This window comes from Lolium perenne, chromosome 7 (genome assembly GCF_019359855.2).
Source record: "Lolium perenne isolate Kyuss_39 chromosome 7, Kyuss_2.0, whole genome shotgun sequence".
Lineage (NCBI taxonomy): Eukaryota > Viridiplantae > Streptophyta > Magnoliopsida > Poales > Poaceae > Lolium > Lolium perenne.
The window spans coordinates 34,642,444-34,666,976 of record NC_067250.2 but is presented as its reverse complement, the minus strand read 5'-3'; the positions used below and the strand labels follow the sequence as shown (position 1 = coordinate 34,666,976).

The following is a 24,533-nucleotide window of genomic DNA, read 5'->3' as shown; positions in this document are numbered from 1 at the left end:
CACTTCATCAGACGCGCTAAAATGCAGCGTGGAAAAAACAGCGCTTTAACAGAGGCTGTAAAATAGGGCGCGGCAAACACAATTTTGTATAAAAAGGACCTTACAAAGATTTTGAAAAAAAAAAACAATCAGGTCCTCCTGTCTTCTCTGGAATCGATTGAGCCATACGCGCGTGACTCTGGCCATCAATTCCCTATGCGCGTAACGTGATAGCTAGCCATCGATTCCATGCAACAGAGCGGGGACATACGGGATCACGCAGAAAATATACCGCTCAGATTGGATTTTTTAGCGCGCGCCCAGAAAAATTTACATGAGCAACGTTTGTTTGCTGCGTGCGCGCTAAATCGTCTGTTGGAGATGCTCTTATAGCCTACTCTTGAGCATATAAGTTGCTGGGTGCACACCCTGAACAAAATTTTACAGAACTCTTGACCACACTGGTCGTCAGGAAAGTGGCTCACCCATTCTGCAACTGAACTGCCAGTGCTACACCAACGACAGAAAAACGAATGCTTTGTCCTCCAATACTTGCTGACCGTCAGTAGGGGAAGAATCCGGGCGACAGAAGGTCGCTCACGGCGCGTTTCTGCTCGATCTCTACGCTGGCAGGGGCTCGCCGAGATGTCATCCTCTTCCGACGACGATTACACGCCGTAGCTCTGCCTCGTCGACAGCCTCTGCTTCTTATTCATCCCACCGGCGCTCGTGTCCACACGCGTCCATGGCGCCTCCTCCCGTCGCCTCAAATCACTTCCCTGCGCGCGCACACAAGACAGGGCAAATAAGGAAGAGCGCGAGAAATGCTGGAAAGATAAATCATCACGGTTATTAGGGAAGTATTTTTCATCAGATCTTGAACCGTAATCATATCAGCTACATCGTGGCTCCACTCAGTATGTGCTATGGTGTAGGAGTACCTTTTTTTTTTTTTTTTGAGCGTTTGGTGTAGGAGTACCTTGGAAGATAAACCTGAGAGACCTGAACCCGAGCCAGGGGTCGTCCTGGAGCCCATGGCCGAAGAGCAGCGCTTGTTGTCACCGTTACATGATGAAGGTGCCCGAGGAGAAGAAGATCCTGAGGTACATGGTGGGCACTGGGCCTGGGCCCGGTGGACCATAGGAGGCGGCCCGCCGAACCCGAACACGCCGACGAGGTCGGCCTGAAACATGTCCACGAACAGCTGCTGCAGCTCCTCGAAGCTCTCCTGCATCCGCACCACACGGTCAGTCAAGCCACAGATCTGAACGCTCAAAGCATGCCGCAGTTTCACAATTCGTTTTTCACTACACTAGAGTGCCTTCTCAGGACAGGAAAGGACAGGAGAGGAGGAATCTAGCTTACGGTTGGCGTCGCCTGGCTCATCATTTCGACCATCTCGCCGAAGAAGTCGTCCATCCCGGACACCTGCGACGAGAGGACGAGAAGAACAACTTTGTAAATAATCAACCAACTTTGCTCGAGCGCAACAGAATTACAGAAGCATATGATTGGTGAAGAGATTAGTCGGCGGGTACATCTTGCTCGTCGTGGTTGTCGTAGTCGTCGTCGTTGCCGTCGCTGTCGCACACGCTGACGTCGTAGAGGAGCCGCTTGCCGGAGTCGGAGAGCACTGCATGAACAGCAAGGCAAAGCGACGAGGCCGCAGAGCGTATGTATATATGAGCTTTACGCAACGCAGGCGGCAGCAAGATCTGCGCTCAATTCGTCGCCATTGAAATAACTTGTGCTAACTAATAGTAGTGGAGAAATCATGACCGGAGTATGCGCCCTGGATCTCCTGGAACCGCTCCTTGGCCTCCTCCACGGTCGCCGAGCTGCCGGACGCGGAGCACCTGTCCGGATGCCATGTCTGCAACAAGAGGAAGATGAGCGAAATGAAACGTGATCAACTCCTGACAAGAGGCGGCCGGAGCACTCACCATGGCGAGCCTCCGGTAGGCGATTCTGAGGTCGGCGTCGGAGCACTCCTTCTTGAGGCCGAGGACGCCGTAGAGGTCGACGTCGGCGTCGTGCCGAATGCCGCTTCCACCGGCCGCCATGTCGTCGTCGATCCAACTTCCGCACAATCTCTCCGTTGATGAAGAGGAGGAGAGGGGAAGAGTTGGCGCGCAAGGTGGCGTACGAACGTTGTGGAGCGGAGGTTGGGGTCTCTGTAGCGTGGCTTGCTTGCCGACAAGGCGCACAGGTAGAAGTAGAAGCTTGTGGTGGAGTGGTGGTAGGGTATCCACGCGCAGCCGGAACTCTCCAGAAGCGGAGCCTGATTGGCTCGGCTCTGCGACACCGACGGCTGCCTTCCGTTTTCAGCTAAAAAAGTGGGGCTGGAGTGTGGCAAAACCGCAGTCGTTCCAAGGCGGAGTAGTAGAAAAGTAATCACAAGTTGAAGCAGAAGGTCCTAGAAGGACCTAGAGCCGGTATTAAAAAAGTCTGCAGCTACAACAGAGATACGCAAGTACTACTAACAAACAAGTCCTTGCAATTTGCAGAAACTCCCTATATTCATATGCCAAACTTAGATTTTTTTTAAAATAAAATTTCACCAATCCATTAATAATCACCTCTACAGACAACAGTTCCAAGAGCAATAAAAATTATAAATATATTTTTGGATCACCCAACAAAGATTGCAAACACAAGCATTAGCGGAAGACACACCATCGTCATCGTTCTTCCATCACGGGAGCCAGGTAAAACTTACTGTAGTAGAGTTTGTCATAGTAGTAAAACGAGAAGTCATCATGCAAAGACCAAGAACAAGCACACCAGAGAAGCAACCATCGTCGATGATAAAAACTGTAGATCGATAGAGACATATTAGAAACCACACCAACGAAAATAAAAACCGACAAAAACACAGGAGATTCCTCGGGCACATGACTCCACACGTCATCCGCTAGCAGCGGAGGCACCACCGAAGCAAGGATAGGTCGGGAAAGAACTTATTCTGGTTCTAAAATCGAAGTTTGTTGTTTTTCTGTTAATCGACAATGTAACTCGGTGCCCTATTGTTTCTTTCGAAAACCAAAATCGACAATGTAACTCAGTGCCCTATTGTTTCTTTCGAAAACCTCGACCGGAAGCTTCAGGAACATATCAAAAAACAACAAATCGACACAAAACATAGGAGCACATTCTCATCATCTTCACCATGCCGCCCTTACTAGCAAATTATGCAAATCAATTATTTTCTCATATGAAGTAAAAGCTCCAGGTTCCACGATGAACAGATAACAACAGAGATCCAAGTACCCGCCCTAAGGCAAAAGCATACCAAAAGAAAAATAAATCAAATGAAAATAAACTGACAACAAGTTTTGAAGTAGCTCAAGCACCCAGCCAAAAAACCAAAACAAAAGGGTTGACCGGTTTCTCCACTCCCCCCTCTCACCTCTCAGCTAGCTACAATATCCTTGGTTCTCTTCCTCCTTTGACCGGGCCGCCGATAGCCGCTCCGCCTGAATAGCCGGCCGGAGCTGGCCTAGGTTGGGCGCCGGTGTAGTCTAGGAGTAGATCTTTAGGTTTCGTCTTTCTTTTTGGCTCTATGCCGTACTTTGGTTTGCTTAGTAGTGGAGGCCGTGCCTTGGATCTCAGTCGTCAGATCCAGCAGGTTCTAGGGTCGTTTCTTACTCTGCTTCTGCTCCTGTGGTTGGAGCAAAGCTGGAGGGAGAGCGACGCCGTCCTCCCCAATAAAATGGTGACTCCAGGCGTTGCCAATCCAAGATGCTGCTGCAGCAATGTTGCTCTCCCGTCCGGCCATGGTGGCGAGGGGGAGGGCAAGTTCCGTGGGGCACATCTCCTTGCTGCCTCACTCCTGGCCGGCCATGGTGGCGAGGAGGAGTTGAGGCGTGCAAGGCCTCTTCTGGATCTGGATGGCGGTCCCTGTCTTCTTCCGAGCTGTGAAAGATGGAGCAGAGTTCCGAGTCAATATTCCCTGGCCTGCCGTGGAGGCGTGGAGGGAAGTGGCTACGGTGTCTCTGTTCTTCGCCTTCTACAGCGTCGGCTGCATGAGTGGTGCTATGGAGCTGCTCTCCTAGGGCTCATTCGAGCGTCACACACGGAGTCTCTCGACGCCGTGATCCTTGGCCGGCATGGCGGCCCAACTTCAACCTCCAGAGTGGAGGCTCTTTCTCGTGTCGACCGCCGGAGCTCGGCGCTGCTTCATAGCCAAGTGGTTCGTCCCCGGAGGTGGAGAAGCGACCGGCGGATGCGATACGGCGTCGGAAGTGTGCTGTCGAGCATCTTGGCACCTGAACTCGACGTCTCCATCTTGAGTTCGCCGGCGATCTGTGGCGGCGCCACCCATGGACTTGATTGCGTTTTAACCTTTCTTTCTAGGGTGTTTTCTACATATCTAGAAGCCCTTTCTTCAAATTTCATGTTTCTCAATGCGAGAGTCGTAAAGGGGCTTCTTTGCAATATGTACCTGCCACGTGTGATGAATGAAAGCTTCTCTGGGGATCTTCTAGACCCTGGATCCTTGTTCAAAAAAAAAAGCACCCAGCCAAAAAGTAATTTTGAGACAACCACTATTCCTAGAGCACACCAGCTCAACCCAGAAATTAACCAAAAAGATCCTACTGAAGGAAGACTCACCAAATATGTGGAACCAACACATTAGAGACAACAACAAACAGAAACGACGGCCATGATATATGTACTAATCCTCCGAATGAGCTATGATGATCAACAATCTGGAGAGCCCTCTTCCTAGAAGTGGAAGCATGGATGGAAAGCATCGTCGCCAGGATAACTTCTGCACTTGATAAAAGATCATTCTTGTACCAACTGACTGAAGTCCCTCCCAGTATCTAAAAGGCGTACATGCGTAAGAAATAATCTCTGCATGTGACTTTTATTTGAACTCGAAACACGCTCTATTTCTTAACTTTCATAAAGCCCAACACAAAATTGCAACTCCAACAACATGCAAGTTTGTTTTCCGAGGAGAACGTCTTTCAATCCAACTAAAATATTGAGTAAAACTGGCAAACCTATTCAAGGCCGCAATACACTTGCTCACTGCAGTTCACATATTTTAGCTGCAAGGCATGTAAAAAGGACAAAATCTACAATCAAAATTCCATGCGATCCCTTTTATTTCGTATTATGTCCAGTAGCAACCGCATTATGCCGAACCAAGCACAAACAAAAAATAATTAGGTGGAATTCTAGCTCTCCACAGATTCTTGAAATTTCTCTTCAACGAATTCTCATGCAATTTCTTATATATTTACAGGAAGTCCCAAATTTTGTCAATTTCTAAATATGTTTATCTCTGCCCGTCACCGAGGGGGCAGGTCATAATGTTAGGAAAACGCTTCCGATCCGGCGACCGATCGCTCGCCAGCGATCGGTCATCCTCGCTTGCTCCCACGCGACCTTACATGGGCCTGGTTTTTCGGCCCAAAAATGGAGTGTTGTTTTTTTGAAAGAAATGTAAAATTTTGTTTCCAGATTGTAACAATTAGATATAATTTTTGTTGTAAACTCACAAGACATATCTTTGTAAGATTTTTCTAAGTGATATCTTACGAAAATATGTTTATCTTGATATGTTGTAAACGCATGATTTTTTTATTGTAATTATTTATGATTTTTTGTGTAATTGTTTTAGTCATGGACACTTTTTTTCGTAGAGATGTTGTATATGTTCGTTAGTTTTGTAACAATTACGTATAAAAGATATAGAAAAAGCATGTCAGAGATGTTGTAATGTTTACCTAGACGTTTGCCACAAATCATTTTGTTGTGATCGCCAGTAATTTTTGGTAAAAATAGCTGGTGATTTTATTGTAATTGGATATATATATATAATGTGTTATTTTTAACCAATTTTTCACCCACGAACACATGTTTTTGTTGTTATAGCTTTTGATTCTTATTGTAATTTGATGTCAATTTTTGTTATAAACCAACCTATAGCAAAATAACTGTTGTTTAACCACTTTTTTTATAAGACTATTTATTTACATTTTTTGTAAAATTTGTTGTTGTAATAGTACATTTTTTTGTAAGCGAAGTGAGAGATTTTGTTGCAATACTATGTATGAGACTCAGATCAGCCATCGAGTGGCAGTTTTCTCGTAAATATTGAGAAGGTCGTGTCCAAAGAAACATACCCTTTCGGGTTAACTGAGGATGTAAGGAATGCGGGTTGAGTTTACAAAAAGTAGGGGCTAAATCACAAAATTCATGTTACACTTAATTCTACCCGTTGGATTGCCATCGGACGGCGCGGAGGACGACCGATTTTGGTTCCGTATCCGGCGCCCGACGCGTAGCGTTCGCCATAACGTATCTGTCATTCCTCTTAACTGATCCCGTTGACCTTCATCCAACCACCTTCTGTACGTAAAGTGCATATTTACAAAAATTATGCTCATGATGCCAGTGCACTATATGTTCTACGCAATATTTACCAGACATAAATATGCTGTACTTGGTAAGGTATTAACTTGACACAAATCGCATGTGTCGGGAATTAACCTTGGCTGGAGAATAACATTTCCGGCAAGGCGCCACCCGTGGGGATTGAGCTGAGATGAGAGAAGGTATTCCGCGTGGACGATTTTTCTATGGAAGAAGAAAATCCATGGACCGGTCTCTGGAAAGTTCCGGCATGCGACCAGCCGTTTACGTGGCCGGCCGGCGGCCGCCAGAAGCCGACGAAGCGAAGAGCGCTGTCATCTGCTTCGCGCTCACGTGCCCTCCCTCTCGAAGCTTCTGCCACTCCACTTTTTTTTGGCTCCTCGAGAAGTGGTTCCAGAGAGTAGTATTTCCCGGTGGTGAAATCGATCAGCTGACACCGACTTAACGGAAATCAGTAGCGAAAATATATTGCTGATCTGGCAAAAGCGAAGGGACTGCACATGCACGGCGCCACAAGCATCGGAGCACACGTGGTTTACACAAATTTAAGGGAAAAAAACAAGCCGTCAAACTTTTTTGGTGAGACTGGTCAACTTGTTTCCTTATTATTTTTTCCTTAAAAAGGAAAAATGTTTTTGAGTCCGATGGAGTATCATTATCAGCCATAGTACATACTCCCTCAGTCTATAAAAGTATGTCTCAATTTTGTTAAAATTGGCACTGTATCTACACATGATACATGCAAAGTTGAAACATTGTTTTATGGACAAAGGTAGTATTTGAGACTAGGGGATGTAATAAGATTATACATGAAGATTTTTCGCTGGCGACTTTGCCCGAATCCATGAGGAATGCGATGTCCAGTTGGTGGTCGACAAGGAAATTCTGAATTATCATATTGTGGTCTTTTTGTATAGCGTTATAGATACTAGCATGAACTGGCGCGGCGGCACGCCGCGCCTACACTGTAGTATGACGGTGGTAATTATTTTTATGTTGTAACAACTCTGATTCAGTTTGGATTACAATTTTACTGGGGAAATATATGGTGGGTCATATATGGCAAGTGCTAGTAATTGGTGGAATATGGGTCCGCGTTCCTCCAAGAAATGAAAATACTGGTCAAGAACACCTTCACTGGATGAATGATTTGCTTAAGAGTTTAATTTGATCCTTCTAGAGAAAGGCTATCGATATTACGAAAAACTATATAGAAAAGACTTGTCCTATAACAGATATTAAAAGGATGCTCATATTTGTCAGCATTGAAGTAGTAAAATTCTCTAACAAAGCGGATGTCATGGCATGTATGTCAGTTTGGCAGTAGATATCGGTAATCTTCTGTTGGTCTCAAGATTCCAGAGGCACATGTAGGTTTTTGGAAGGTTCAACTTTGTAAACCTGAACGATGAAAAATCATTGCATCAGAACGAAAACTTAATTATCAATATCTCATTAGAATACATTTTGACTACATAAGTCATCAAGTGAAACATACTGCGGAAACACTCTTAATCAGACCCACTTGAACATCCTTCAAAACTTCAGCAACCTTAGTACACTAATCAATATGACACAGTGAGGTTAATATCGTGTGCACCTTGAGTTCTTACTTGATGGGTTTAGGCTCCTATTTAGGTGGGAACAGTTCCGTGTTTACCTTTCTTTTCTCGTTGGTTGTAATGCAAACAAATAGACAGGTTGTAAGTTGACAACATAGGTTCAGTTAGCATTGTTCTTATGAATTAAATGTAAGCAGCTACCTTTGTTCGGTGGCATACTGATTGACTTCTGTGCTTTTCTTTTCTTGCGTCTTGTTGTGGAGTCTACTTCCTGTCATAAAAAATGAGAGAGTTTCATGTAAGATCGATGCTGAGAGATGGGCCAATTTATTGCTTGTTGCATTTTCTCACCTCTTCTAAATCTGAATCGATGGCTTCTACGATCTCTTTAGTTGATGTTGCCTCTGAGATTTTGTTGTTGCCTGATGGTGTTGCAATATTTTCTAGCAGAGCAAGCCGTGTAAATTTTGGAATACTTGCCGACAGTTTAGGTGTGCTACTGGATTGTGTCTCTGAATCTATAGTGCTGATCAATTAAGTACTGGAGACGTGGAATGATATGTTGTCAACATGGCTTCTGGCTGAACTTCGGCTACGACAATGCATTTTCTTCTAACTATACCATTTACAGAAGGTGGCATATAGTTTGTTCTGCCTTTCCCTCTTGGGATAACCAAGTCTGCGGCATGGCATGTAAGTGTTTTGCTGTGGTCGCCAAAAAACATGAATTGTCCTCTCACTTATTTGTTTCTCTTCATTAGGTTGGATATCTCTTGCGTTGAAGGCAAGTTTGTACCTGTGAACATTGACAGTGTTTGTTTCAGTTTGCATATGGAACTATAAAGCTTGGTCTACCGTTGCCATTTAGTCTGCCATGTTAAGTAGTTAATTCACAAAAGGAAAAAAAGGGAAGATAAGCTGCAAACTCATCTATACCAAACGCTTACTGGTGAGATTTTAATGTTTTATTTGCTTGTTACGTACTCCTTAATCAACTACCAATCGGAGTAAATATTTTCTGCCATACATGAAACATGGGAAATGAAAACATGGTGTCCACATTCTAAAAAAAAAAATACAAACTATAAAGTATGGCGACTTCCATTCTAATGTCCCTGGCTGGCACCGGTGTGGTGCTCTAATGCGAAGACGTTGAGGCCAGACATGAAAATCGATCATCTGTGGAGCAACACAAACGGCTAGAAAAAAGCACTCTGACTTATGTAGAAATGAAAATGGATCTCCTTCAGATATGGGCAATATTATTAGTCAAACGATTTTTTTGAGAGAAAATGATGGGCAAATAAGCTATTGACCTAAATAAGCACATAACTGTTAGCACCAGCAAAGATGGCATATCTTTGCCGCCCCTAGACAAAATTGCCCTGGAGCAGCAAGTCAAAGCCATGCCATAGGACAGAGGGAAAGATCCTGCTGTGTACAATACAAAGAAAACACCCCCTCTGATCCTTATTCAATGTCGCTAATTTGTACTAAATGCGACACTTAATATGGATAGGAGGGAGTAGCATTTTTACTGGAATAGAGTTACGAACCAAGATGTAAAAAAGGTAAACTGTAAAAAAAAACACACACATTTAAGCTACTGTTTGCCATGCTATTGTCTACCTTTGATCATCACAAAGAATTAGCATGCGTAAAGGTCTCAGATATTGTCCATTATCTATGTTGAACTGCCATGCCTTGAGACAAAGAATATACCTACTCTATCGGTAGCAAGCCATGCATAAGATGCGGCTCACTGTCATCAATAACTGAATGGTGGGGATTTGACAGGCAAACGTCTAAGTAAAGTATTTTACATTTTAGAGTTTAAATATCCTAGAATGCAACATGAAACCAATCTGATGCAATTCTGCAACAACAATAACTACATTCTATCTCTGAAATAGTCAAAATAACAAATTTAGATGGAGCCCAAAAGATGAATAAGGCAATATCGGGTATAAGATGGATTCAGTTATGCATAAGAAATGAAATAATTGATTAACATCACTGGTATGATCTATTGTTTGGCAGATGGTATGACCACTGCCAAATTTTGTATTGACCTCATTTTTTCATTAGCTATGTTGTTGGAAGCATTAGATTTTTGTTCACTAAATGGGTCATGTATAGCATCAACTATAGGAAGAATATGGTCAGAGGTCAGCGTCAGTGTCAATATCGATATACAAATCGAAGAGGTACCTACTTATTTTGAGTCAATAGGTTGTAGCATTGCCCACATCAAACACCTACTGTGTGAATGTAGCTAGGCCGCGAGAAAATAAGATAACTAAGGCTCATTAGCACAACTGAATAACCCATACCTTATATAGGCTATGTATAAGGACCTTATATGTGAGAGAACAAAGTAAGTATCCTAGCAAGCACGCACATGCATTACTGTGAATCTCCGGCATCGGTGTTTTTTGAGTTCTTTTATATGCCTTTAGCTGAAGTGTCTAGATTTTCTCTTGCCAAACACCAAAAGGAAAGGAAACGTCAGATGACTGTGCTACCTTCTTCTCATGGCACGTCATAAGCTGATGAGTACTAACTAACTTTGTTTTCTATGCCTAGTAGCTAGTAAATAATCTCTAATTTAACATATAACATATAAGTAGATGTATAGATCGGAAAATACTACTGTATTTTGTGGCTCTAGATGTCAATCTGTATCTTCAGATCATACAATTCTTGATATTTGGTAAGTTCACAGAGTATTGTTAAAGCATTGTATCGTGACCTATGATAGTTTACTAACGTTTTTGACAATGTACCAAAAACTAAGAGAGCTCATTTAAAATCGAACTTCCTGGTCTAACGCATTTACAGTTGAAGATGCCGAGAATTAGTAGGGCTAGAATGGCAAGAAATTGAGTTAGGGAAGAATTTACAGTAAACCTCTGTATTTTATAATCTTTTCTGACTCTCTTGAATTCTTGCTCCCAGATCAACACAGCAACCTCGGAACACTCAGAGCTGAAACCAACATGAAACAAAAAGGAAATTTCAGAACAAACCCTTAATCAACTGTGACTCAAGCAAGGATTGCAAAAGGAAGAAGAAAGAGCAGGAACATACCAATGGAATTAAATCAATAAATCAAAGATTTAACATCAATAAATAGGAAAGGCATGATTCAGCTAGCCAAGATGTTTCAGCGGAGTATATCACTATCATTCAGAAGCTAAAATTATGTACACTATTTAGCAAACTGAGAACCTGATGCGTCAGCAGTCTTGAAAGTAACCCAACTGTCTTCACTAAAGGCATGAAGCTGTGATTTACATAGCTTCATACTCAAATCGTCATGTGTAGAACTACAAACTAACCATGGAGTATATTAGAATCCTCCTATGTAGAACTACAAAAAATAAAGAAAAGTCAACAGAGAGAAGCAAAGTATTATACATCACACAGATTCCACTAACCTAAACTGAAGATTTTTCTACTTCTAAGGAACATAGCGAACTAAACTGAACTCATAATCATGTAACCCTCGAAAAAGACTTATCCACTTTTCCTGCGCCCCAAGACCACATCAAAATCCTCACACAACTCCTCTTTAGTCCAGGCGCTCTGAAAACAAAACAACAGAAGCAAGGAGGCATCACTATAAGTGTCCATATTTTTCAAATTTGTCAAACTATACAGTGGAAATTGTTTGTGTGCAGAAATTGAAATAAAACATAATAGATTGCACAAATTAGCAGTTGAGTAGATTAAAAAACTTATTAATTCCCCTAGTATCTAATCTCTATAAATTACATAGTCGCAGGCAGATAATTAGTTCCACTCTCATCTAAGCATGGCATGTTGCTTGGATAGCAGCTGAATCGATATAAGCTTATAATAATCGCTGCCATCTTACGTCCATGAATTGGAGAGGTTTGTTTCATAACCATTAAGAAATTGCAACGATTAATCAAGCCTAACCAAGATGAATACACAACTCTTTGAACCTATACACGAATATAGAACAAAATAGAAACTATTTGCATTAACTCGAAATACAAATCTGTATAAAGTAGAGAATGCCTTAGGAGGGGATATTTACCTCGATTCGAAATTACTCAGCATTCATATCATCCTTTCCACAAACATTGCAGATAAAGAAAAAAAGAAAGCAAGCGCTCTTGGTTGAGCTCCGTTGCGCTGAAACGACCAAACAGCTATTCGGCATCCATGGTAAGCACTACACGTGCGCGTTGAAGACGACCATTCGCTTCTTGTCGGCCATCGCAGGTCGCCACCGTCCAAAATCGGCGGGCATAATCGGCCCGCACCAGATCCCCATGTCCCTCATCAAGGGGCGCGGGAGGAGACATAGGACTGGGAAGAATAGGAGACAGGGAATTCCGCCATGAACAGGAGCAGGCCGTCGAACGGGATCTTGGCCAGAGATGAATGGGACTATGAGGGGTCGCCCAGCCCTAGCGAGGCTAGGAAGATGAACCTCCAGAGACCTCCGCGATGAAGGCGAACTGCGTGCCCACCACCTCCTTCCCGGTGAAGTACAGGTGTACGGCCAGGAGGAAGCAGAGGTGACGCCGTCAGGCTGTGCGCCCTCCGTGGCGGCCCGGACAGCCATGTCGAGCGCGAGGTTCACGCCGGCTCTACACCTGCCGAACCAGCCTCGCTCAATGGAGGCACGGAGCAGGACGCGAGCGGGAGCGGCGTGCTGGTGAGGTCAGGCGCGCCGCGCCGGTGAAGCTCAGATAAGGAGGAGATGGGGACGCAGAGATCCTCGTGGTGGTCTTCTGCCGGTGGGGAGCTGCAGGGGCGGCTTGGGCAACGAAGAAGAGGAGAACAGGGCCAAATCTTGTGGGGGACAAATCCAGAGAAGAATAGATGGGGAGCACCGCTTTGACTCCTTGTTGGGTCGTTCCTCCTCCTGGTCCACAAAATTGCTACACAGCACCGAAATGATACCCAGAAAAACAAAACCAGCAGGAATTAAACTATAAGAAGATACACGTGTTAGCAACACATTAATCCAAAAAAAATCTAAAAATTTGAGAAAAATCGAAGTGGTTAAGGTTTAGTATAGTAATAATGTGGCTAAAATTTAAGAAGTCCTTGCGTGCAAAATGAACTGATGAAATTGATTCCTACGAACCACAAGAAACATCAACAATCAATCACTAGCAAAAATCGGTGCAGCGGCACGCCGCGCCAGTATAGTGGCTGGCTGAAGGAAAAATTGGTGGAAAAATATGGCGCGCTACTTAAATTATAACACATGTTTAGACTGATTCTGAACTTAATAAGTTGAACAGATAAAATTAACATAAGAGGATAGAAGCGGATAATCACTAAATATATAACAACATATTCACACACATCAAACAGATTCAAGTCACAGAAAAAGTAGAAATCAAAGACGGCAAATAAAAGACCACACCTGCTAAACTGATCGAACCTATAAGAAAAATCATAAGGCAAAGAAAATGAAAATAAAAGATTATAGGAATAACACAGATTGAACAACCGTCATAGAACACACAAAAGTCCATTACAACATCAATTGAACAAAATATAATGCGTCAGGGATTGCACGCACTCATATAGATAAGTTTTGAAATCAGTCAAATTTGAGTGTGGAGACGTAGCCGTAGCATCTTAACCTGTAGAAATGCATTGCCCAAATCTGAATCACTATCATCCATCTTGACCAAATCAAAAGGACTTGGTACATTGTAACATCCCAAAAATTTAAAAACAATGAAAATGAATTTCCCTATTTTTCAAATTTTGGAACCAACAAAAACTTTTATTAAATTAAGTTTGATACATAGTGATCATGCTTAAATGTTGTGATCTTGCCATAATTGTTTGTTGAAGTATTTTGAAATGCTCTTAAACCCTAAAACCCTATCCTTCTCACCTTCCAAGGTAAAACCAAAAGGAATGAAATTAAATAAGAAAAAGGGGCTATGTGCCTATGGCTATTTTTGGCAAAACTTTTACCTAGACTTTTCTACCTTGTTTAGATGTGTTAAAAAACATCAACAAACCTACCTAGTACTTACCAACCAAATCAAGTGAGAAACCAAAAATAAAATAAAAATTATGCATAGAAGCATATGTGGCACTTAGCCATATTACCCAATCTTGCCCTAGGCCTTCATATCCTACCCAAATGGTTTGAAACCTTTACCAAGCTCAATCCAATACTAAATAAACCCTACACTAGGCCCTTTTATCAAATAAAAAGAAAAGAAAATAAAAATAGAATTACACCTATAAGCCTAAGGCTATAGTTGAAAATTAGATCTAGGACATGATCTACCTTTGCTAGATGGTTAGAAAATATTAAGGAACCCTACCTAATACTGAACAAAGCCAATCCAAGTTGAAACAAAACCAAATAAAGAAAATTCAAAAATGTCCATAGAGGCATATGAGGAGAAATGGCAAAAAATGCAAATTTGAGCAAAAGGCCACCAAACTTGGTTTCATTGTTGGGATTATATTCTTATACCTTTTCAACACTCAACAACCTCAATTGGTTCAAGAAAAACCAAATCAAAATGGAAATAAATGAAATTCCCAACTCACATATGATGATGGTCACATGTGACATTTTTAACAACATACCCACTTTGAGCCCTTTTATTAAGAGATTCTTAAACCAAACCCTAACAAATCTTTGCACCTCATCCAAGACCTCATCAAGATGAGCAACTTTGGTGTTGACCACTTTGACCAGATCATTGACCGTTGCTCAAAATAGTCAAGCCAAGATGCTATGTTGAAACAGATTCTAGATTCCCTCAAAATTTAGAATTTTCGTAAATCAATTCCAAATCCCAAACCAATGCCACACATTGCTGCCCAAGATTAATTAGAACACATCCAGCACAAAAATTGATAAAAATTCATCACACATGAGACCTTAGCAAATAATCCAATTTAAGTACATAGAGGTACAACCAATATTCCAACCACTATTGCCTACCTCACTTCTCTCTCCCTTGTGCTCATATACATTACCTGGTGCCCAAAACCATCTAACATGACCTCACCTAGTGTTGCATGGTCACCTCACATCACCACCATGCCCAAAACTATGTCATGTGTCACATACACTTTGACAAATATTATTTGTGCAAGCTCTAAACCTCTCCAACTAAGAGAACCTTGTCAAATCATCTGGACTCACCCCACTTGACCAAGCCATGAACCCAGAGACAAAGATATTGCACAAGAAATGCAAAGACATGACCATGCCAGCCCTCATGCTCACCACCATGCCCACCACCACTCCACTCCCTCTCTCTCTCACCATGTCCTGGAGGATCACCTCATCACCCTGTACCTGCTAGACACCAGCCTTGGTCAAGGAGACGACGACAAAGGCGAGAACGTGACGTGCCCCGACGTGATCACCACGCCAGAGCGCGCACCGTCATGGTTCTGGACGCGCCAGTGCACCTGCTCGCCTCGTCGCATCTGACCACCTCGCGACCTCTCCTTTCACCCACCTGCTCACCATGACCCCAGCTAGCCCCTGGACATCGCCATTGGCTTGCCGGCGCCCTGTAGACGACGACACGATCGACGTCCGCCGCCACTGTCCGCCAGTACACGATGACGTCGCCGCCTGCTCCCGTCCACCCCCATCCTCTCCATGATGCGCGTCGTGACCACCTCGACGCCGCCTACACGAAGCGCCCATCACTTGCCCCTTCACCGCCCAGAAACGCCGTTGTCCCCATGATTTGCCCCGCTCCGCCTCGGCCTCACCTCAACTCTATAAATAGAGCCCCTCCCCGAGCTATTCGAGCACACCATCGGCCTCCCCTCTTCTCACTCGCTCTCCTCGACCTCTTGCTACACCACATTAGCCACCACGTCGCCGCAATTTGGCCGGAGCCCGCCGCTGCAGCAGCTCGACGAAGACGACGATCCCGAGCACCCCTGGAGCCGCCGCAACCCTCCTTCGACTCGCCTTCGTCGACAACACTGTTTGCCTGCCTCGCCGACCTCGCTGGACACCGGTAAGCCGCCCATCGCGACCCCCTAGCCGCCGGTAGTGTTTGCGCTCGCCGGAGCTCGTTGATAACCCACAAGTATAGGGGATCGCAGCAGTCTTCGCGTGTAGTAAAACCCAATTTATTGATTCGACACAAGGGGAGACAAAGAATACTTGAAAGCCTTAACAGCAGAGTTGTCAATTCAGCTGCACCTGGAAACAGACTTGCTCGCAAGAGTTTATCGATAATAATGATTTTATAGCGATGGCAGTAGTGAAATAACAGCAGCAGAGTAACAGAGACAGCAGTAGTAATTATAGTAAACAGCAGGATTAAAATACTGTAGGCACGGGGACGGATAATGGGCGTTGCATGGATGAGAGAAACTCATGTAACAATCAAGCAGGGCATTTGCAGATAATAATAAAACGGTGTCCAAGTACAAAGCAATCAATAGGCATGTGTTCCATATATAGTCGTACGTGCTCGCAATGAGAAACTTGCACAACATCTTTTGTCCTACCAGCCGGTGGCAGCCGAGCCTCTAGGGAATCTACTGGATATTAAGGTACTCCTTTTAATAGAGTACCGGAGCAAAGCATTAACACTCCGTGAACACATGTGATCCTCACATCACTACCATCCCCTCCGGTTGTCCCGATTTCTGTCACTTCGGGGCCTTTGGTTCCGGACAGCGACATGTGTATACAACTTGCAGGTAAGATCATAAAACAATGCATATAATGATGAAACAATAACATGTTCAGATCTGAGATCATGGCACTCGGGCCCTAGTGACAAGCATTAAGCATAACAAGTTGCAACAATATCATCAAAGTACCAATTACGGACACTAGGCACTATGCCCTAACAATCTTATGCTATTACATGACCAATCTCATCCAATCCCTACCATCCCCTTCAGCCTACAGCGGGGGAATTACTCACACATGGATGGGGGAAACATTGCTGGTCGATGGAGAGGCGTCGGTGGTGGTGATGGCGATGATCTCCTCCAATTCCCCGTCCCGACGGAGTGCCAGAACACAGACTTCTGGCCCCCGAGACGGAGTTTCGTGATGTGGCGGCGTTCTGGAGGGTTTCTGGCGACTTCGACTTCTTGGTCGCGATTTTTAGATCGAACCCCTTAAGTAGTCCAGAGGAGGGCGTCGGAGGCCAGCCGAGGGGGCCACACGCTAGGGCCGCGCGCCCCCCTCCTGGGCCGCGCCGCCCTAGGGTGTGGGGCCCTCGGGCCTCCACCTGGCTTGCCCTTCTGGCTCCGTGAGTCTTCTGGAAAAATAGGACCTTTCGCATAAATTCCGAGGATTTTCCTGAAAGTTGGATTTCTGCACAAAAACGAGACACTGAACAGATTCTGCTGAAAACAGCGTTAGTCCGTGTTAGTTGCATCCAAAATACACAAATTAGAGGCAAAACAATAGCAAAAGTGTTTGGGAAAGTAGATACGTTTTGGACGTATCAACTCCCCCCAAGCTTAGCTTATTGCTTGTCCTCAAGCAATTCAGTTAACAACTGACGCGATAAAAGAACTTTCACGAACACATTTGTTCATATGATGTAAATATCCTCATGCTATGGCTAACACTTAGGCAGTTCATAATAAGATACATGCAAATAAGATCATCTAATAGCTATGTCAATCATGGAAAGGTACCAACAATTAATAATAAGCATCATGAATCATGTCTATAAGCAGGATTGCAATGTTCATAAAAGAGTATGATAAAGTGGTATCTCGCTTGCCCATATTTGATCAGCAAAACATAAATGCTCAGGCACCTCTGAAGTTCATAGAAAGACTAGAAATAGTGATTGTCAAAGATAAAAGCATCAAAGTTATACCACAATCAATCATACTTTGAGACAAGCATATTGTACTAAGAATGACAGTTGTGCTCTCAAGATAGTGCTCAAAGAAAGGATGGAGACACAACATAAAAGTAAAAGATTGACCCTTCGCAGAGGGAAGCAGGGATTAACATGCGCTAGAGCTTTTTATTTTTAAAACAGGAGTAAAATTATTTTGAGAGATGTTTGTTGTTGTCAACGAATGGTAATGGGTACACCAACTACCTCGCCAACCGGACTTTCAAGAGCGGCTCCCATGAAGGACGTTATCTCTACCAGCAAGGTAGATCATCCCTCTTCTCTTTTGTTTACACACGTATTTTAGTTTTATTATGAGTGACACTCCCCCCAACCTTTGCTTACACAAGCCATGGCTAACCGAATCCTCGGGTGCCTTCCATCAATCACATACCATGGAGGAGTGTCTATTTGCAAAATTAAGTTGCTTACTGATGAATCAGAGCAAAACATGTGAAGAGAATTATTAATGAAGTTTGATTAATTGGGGCTGGGAACCCCATTGCCAGCTCTTTTTGCAAAATTATTGGATAAGCGGATGTGCCACTAGTCCATAATGAAAGTCCGTCAAGAGTAAATGACAAGGTTGAAAGTTAAACACCACATACTTCCTCATGAGCTATGAAACATTAACACAAATTGAGAAGCATTTTGAAGGTTTAAAGGTAGCGCATGAGAATTTACTTGGAATGGTTTGAAATGCCATGCATAGGTATTTATGGTGGATACTTTGGAACAACTTGGTTTTCAGGTGTTTGGAAGCACGAGCAGCGTTCCCGCTCAGTACAAGTGAAGGCTAGCAATAGACTGGGGAGCGACAAATCAAGAGAGCAGTCACTGTCATAATCATTCTTGCGGCAAAATAAATTAACTGAGGCATAAAAGTGATACAAGAACTCTGAAGCAATGTAAATCATAGAGGCTTAATTGACTTTTGTTCAGTCATATGCATGCGTGAGCATGTGCCAAGTCGATACAAATAAATTATTCAGAGGAGAATACCACAATGTCATACCAATTTATGAATAAAACAATGCAAGCAAACATCCATGACATGCTACTCATACTAATAAATTGGAGCAAAACATGAGAGATCATGAACTACTAGACTTTCTTAAATGACATATACCTCACATGAACCAACTAAGCATGCTCACATGGATGAGTATATGTACAAAAATAAAAACAAATAGAGTTCATACCAGCCTCTCACCACAATCCAATTGTCGTAGATCGTCATTATTGCCTTTCACTTGTATAGCTTGGATAATATGAAATGAAAACCACGCTCCAGCCACCGAAGACCATTGAACTCATAGTGAACTTTACAAACTAAAGAAGAACAGCAAATATTTTTGGTGTTTTCGAATTTGAGAACAAGAACAAAAGGAAACAAGCAAACAAAGCAAAATCTTTTTGGATTTTCTTATAGCAAACTAACAATAGCAAATAAAACAAAATAAATGCAAGAAACCAAAATAAACAAATGGTGAAGAGAAAAAACAGAAATATTTTTGGTCTTTTTGTGTTTTAGGAAAGAAACAAAACAAAAACAAGAAAATGGAAACTAGAAAAGTCACATAAGCACAAAGCAGCAGAAATTCGTCAAACTTGATAGCAGTACAGTACTCGATTTTTAAGAAATTCTTCCACTGCTCAAATCGAAAGGTGTTCAACTAATGAAAGTTAGATAAAAACCTGGGGAACATGCACAAAAATTGGCTTCGCAAAATATTGTTCTGCCTATTTTTGAGGATTTTTTCGGTAACAGTCCAGAATCTGTTTTCAGGCAGCACTTCCCCAAATATCATCTCCCTCTTATTAGAAAACCACTCAAACAAACTAAACAAGTATATACAAGTATCCAGCAATCATAATATGCAAAGAATGAGTGATGCCGGTATACCTCCCCCCAAGCTTAGGCTTTTGGTCTAAGTGGAGTTCAACCCCAGCGAGGGTCGCTGTTCCACGCCGGTGGATCATACATGGCGTAGTCATAGTGAGGTCCCTGTGCAGAAGAAAAGCGTGGAGGCTCCACATGTCCAAAATGTTGATGCGAAGAGCTTGCTGCATCGGATGACGAGTCGAGGTGTTCCTCGGCCTCCGTGTTGTCTCTTGCATGATGGCCTCCTCCCTCTATGTGTGCATTCAGTACACCTTCTGTGACTGACCAATCCTCCCTGAAATCAAGGTTAAATAGAACAGGCGCAGGCAATCTTACTAGTTTTTCAGTTTTCTTAGTTGTTCTCCAAGTCTTCTTGTAAAATGTTATCTTGTAAGACATGTTACTCAAGTTAGATGAATCAGAAATAAATTCATGTTTAATCATGGAGACTATGTCAAGTTTTTCTATGGAAAGTTGAATATCAAGATGGTGAGGTTCTACTCCATGCAAAGCTAGTAAACGAGAGGCGATGAGACCACCACAAATTTCCCCCTTCTCACGGTTACTAGAAAGTCTATAAGCTATCAATGCCCCCAAATTATAAGCCCTATTGCTTTGCAGTGCAGCAGCTAGGAAAGCTAAATCCTGGATAGATAATTTACTACCATTCTTCCTAGCGAGAACGCATTTAGTAATGAAATAAGCAAAGTAGCGGATAGCTGGGAGTTGAATGCTAGTGATTTTACCACCATCCTCTGAGAAACTCCTTCCATGACAAATCATCTCGAAGAGGTTTAAGAGCTCTCGCGGCGATCCCCTTATCTTCTCGCATGATCCCCATTGCGGTACTCTAATTGCTGTACGAAAATCATTGAATGGCAAGTTGACAGTTTTATTATAAATCTTGTACGGAACCATGGGGTTAGATTGCGACCAATTGAACTTAAAATCCTGTACAATAGACATAGTCAATTTTGCATATTGGTATGGTTCTCCGTCAACAAAATCATTCAACCCTGCATGAGAAATTAGATTCTGAACATCCTCCAAGATTCCTGCACTTCTCATGAAATCTGTGCACGGGTAGTAAGAGGGGTATACTCCCTCTCGGTTCACTCTCATGACTTGTTGCACCTCCAATTCTTGTTGGTTTAGTTGATGTCTATTCCACTCCATTTTCTGAAATTTTCAACAAACAATATAAAATTTGATTTGGTGACATATAATTGAGGGGAACTACTATAGGAACTTGCTAGAGTACTAATCATGCATCAAAACTAGTTTCTACAACTTAGAACAAGCATGCAAGCTTACTAAACATGTTACCTACAACAGCAAAATATTCAAGATATACTCAACCAAACAAAATTCTACTTGGATGATCGGAGGAGTCACATACCGGAGAGCAAATGTGCCAAATTTCAGACAGAAATCTGGGCTGAGCAAAGAGATCGAGAAATCCTGAGCTCTTGAGCAAAAACGCGAGTGAGAGAAAGCTGGTGTTGATTTTTTCGGGAGAGAGAAGAGTGTGTGAGGAAAAGATGCTGAAGTGGGGTAAAGGGGGACCCACACACCAGGGTGGCGCGCCCCCCTTGCTGGCCGCGCCGGCCTGTGGGGTGCCACCCTGGGGTGCCCCACTGGTCATCCCCAGGTGCTCCCAGGTGCATTTTCGAAAAATAGGACCAACGGTATAATTTTTGTGAATTTTTGAAAACTTTGAAAAAATGCACATTTCTGGGTATTAAGTTTATTATTACTGGCCAGATTTTTTTTTGAAATCTCTAATTAACTAGGGAACTTTGCAAATCAAAAGTGCTACATCAAGTAAAGCAAGTGGAGGAAGAAAGAGATGTTGTTTACCTCCTCTATGCATATAAAAAGTATTTGTTAACAAGGTTGATCAAGTCTTGCCACCAAATAAATTTTACATAGCATAAGAAGAAATAAACCTCAAATCAATCATGTTACCTTGAATTGTATTGATATGGATCCAATCATAAGACTTTGATATCCTTCTTTAGGCTCATATATAGGACAATCAATAGTCCCAACTTTGATAGTTCTCAGATTAGAAATAGTATTAACTCCACACACTTTATCAATCCTCTTGGGGAAATAGACGGTATGCTCCTTATCATCAACATTGAAAGTAACCTTTCCTTTATTGCAATCAATAACAGCCCCTGCGGTGTTAAGAAAAGGTCTCCCAAGAATAATAGACATATTATCATCTTCAGGCATTTCCAACACAACAAAATCAGTTAATATCAAGCAGTTATTAGTAACTTGAACAGGAACATCCTCACATATACCAACAGGAATAGCAGTAGATTTATCAGCCATTTGAAAAGATATATCAGTAGGTATCAACTTGTCTAAATAAAGTCTCTTATAAAGAGAAAAAGGCATAACACTAACACCGGCTCCCAAATCACATAGAGCAGTTCTAACATAATTATTCTTAATAGAACAATTAATAGTAGGTATACCTGGATCGCCCAACTTCTTTGGAACCTTGCCATTGAAAGAGTAATTAGCAAGCATAGTGGAAATCTCCTCATTGGGGATTTTCCTTTTGTTAGTGACAATATCTTTCATATACTTTGAATAAGGAGGCAATTTAATAGCATCAGTCAAAGGGATTTGCAAGAATAAAGGTTTCATCCAATCACAAAATTTATTATAGTGTTCTTCTTCCTTTGATTTTAGTTTCTTAGCAGGAAAAGGCATTTGCTTTTGTACCCAAGGTTCCCTTTCATTACCATGTTTCTTAGCAATAAAATCTTCTTTAGTATACTTTTTTATTTTTAGCATGCTTTTCAGGTTCATCTTCAACCTCTTCTTTATCAGAAGCATCTTTCTTATCATTATCATTATCATTACCATTATCATGTTCATTACCACTTTCAGTTTCAGCATCAGAAATAGAAATGCTATTAGGATCATTAACAGGCTCAGAGGATTCTACAACATTTTTATGTTTCTTCTTCTTTTTCTTAGAAGGAGCACTAGTTTCAATTCGTTGAGAATCTTGTTCAATTCTTTTGGGATGCCCTTCAGGATATAGAGGATCCTGGGTAGAGACACCACCTCTAGTTGTTACTTCATAAGCATGTTTCTCTTTAGAATTATTTTTTAATAAGTCATTTTGCACTTTAGTGAGTTGATCAATTTGAGTTTGAACCATTTGAAAATGTTTAACAAGCATCTTAACATCATTGGAGGTTCTCTCCACAATATCATGCAAATTGCTAATAGCTTGAGAATTTTCCATTAGATGATTCTCTACTCTCATATTAAAATTTTCTTGCTTAACAATATAATTATCAAACTCATCTAAGCATTGAGCATGAGGTTTTGAATACGGAATATCTTCCCTAGTAAAGCGTTGAAGGGAGTTTACCTCAATCATGGATGAAGGGGGAATTATCTCACATATATCTTCTATGGGAGGTAGGTTCTTCACATCTTCGGATTTAATACCTTTCTCCTTGAGAGACTTCTTGGCTTCCCTCATATCTTCATCATTCAATTTAATTAAACCCCTCTTCTTCAATATTGGCGTTGGAGTTGGTTCAGGTGTAGTCCAATCATCATGATTCCGGCCTATTTTAGCCAATAATTCTTCAGCTTTGTCTGGAGTTCTTTTCCTGAAAACACAACCAGCACAACTATCCAAATATGCCCTAGACTCAACGGTTAGTCCACTATAGAATATATCAAGTAAATCATGCTTTTCCAATTCATGTCTAGGTCGAGCCCTGATAAGAGAGCAAAATCTTGCCCATGCTTCAGGCAATTTCTCTCCATCTTCCTGGTCAAAGCTATAAATTTTCTGTAAAGCAGCATGTTGAGCACTAGCAGGAAAGTATTTCCGAAAGAAAACATCAAGCAAATCACCTGGACTTTTAATAGAACTAGGAGGCAAATTATTATACCAAGTTTTAGCATCATCCTTTAATGAGAAAGGAAAAAATTTAGCAACAAAATAAGTACGCATCTTAACATCATCAGAAAATAAGCTACTCATAGAAGAGAGTTCATTCATGTGTTCTACAGCACTTTCTTTTTCAGTACCACAAAAGGGTGTTTTCTCAACAATAGCTATATGAGATAGATCAAGAGAAAAATCATAATCTTTATCTTTAATGCATATAGGAGATGTGGCAAATTTAGGATCAGGAGATAGCTTATGTCTAACAGTATATTGTGCGAGAAACTTTTTAATTTTTCTTGCATCAGTAATAGCATTTCATTTATCAATAAAATCATCATTAAGTTCCACATAATCCTCATCAGGATCATCACTAGAATAATCAAGTTCAGGTGAATTAACAGGTGTAGCAGCATTAGGAGTTTCAGTATTTTCAATTTGTCTAGACCTAGCAATTGTAGCATCTAGAAAGGATCCCAATGAACCACTATCATCAAGCACAGCAGAAACATTATCAATATTATGAGAATTTTCAGATTCAGCAGAAGTACCAGCATGTGAAGCTTGCGGCGGTGAAACAAGTTGACTTAACACAGATGGTGAATCAAGTGTAGCAGAGGTACTCAGAGTTGTACCTTTTCTTGTAGTGGATGGTAATATGGCGACTTTAGGTTTACCCATGATGGAGAATTTGCAGCGAACAATATCAATCCAAGTGAACTTCTAAATAAAGCTATGCTCCCCGGCAACGGCGCCAGAAAACGGTCTTGATAACCCACAAGTATAGGGGATCGCAGCAGTATTCGCGGGTAGTAAAACCCAATTTATTGATTCGACACAAGGGGAGACAAAGAATACTTGAAAGCCTTAACAGCGGAGTTGTCAATTCAGCTGCACCTGGAAACAGA

At 42.1% G+C, this 24,533-nt stretch overlaps 1 protein-coding gene and 1 long non-coding RNA gene across 8 annotated transcripts; both read right to left on the bottom strand.

The window, feature by feature from the left end:
- Nucleotides 1-254: 254 nt before the first annotated feature.
- Nucleotides 255-2,246, bottom strand: LOC127317854 (uncharacterized). The gene is made up of 6 exons (XM_051348453.2): nt 1,923-2,246; nt 1,759-1,852; nt 1,518-1,612; nt 1,345-1,407; nt 959-1,207; nt 255-758 (listed from the first exon to the last, which is right to left on the bottom strand). Exons 1-6 carry the CDS (start codon nt 2,040-2,042, stop codon nt 648-650), a joined length of 732 nt encoding a protein of 243 aa, XP_051204413.1. The 5' UTR covers nt 2,043-2,246; the 3' UTR covers nt 255-647.
- A 5,235-nt stretch (nt 2,247-7,481) lies between these two features.
- On the bottom strand, nt 7,482-12,796 carry LOC127317855 (uncharacterized). 7 transcript variants are annotated; one of them, XR_007861497.2, is made up of 7 exons: nt 11,998-12,796; nt 11,163-11,519; nt 10,842-10,919; nt 8,283-8,727; nt 8,133-8,202; nt 7,868-8,033; nt 7,482-7,770 (listed from the first exon to the last, which is right to left on the bottom strand). It is a non-coding gene; the product is annotated as an uncharacterized lncRNA (long non-coding RNA). The 7 variants fall into 7 exon arrangements; XR_007861496.2 differs by having other exon boundaries at nt 7,868-8,202; nt 11,163-11,304; nt 11,372-11,519; nt 11,998-12,795; XR_007861495.2 differs by having other exon boundaries at nt 7,868-8,202; nt 11,163-11,267; nt 11,372-11,519; nt 11,998-12,795.
- Nucleotides 12,797-24,533: the final 11,737 nt, after the last annotated feature.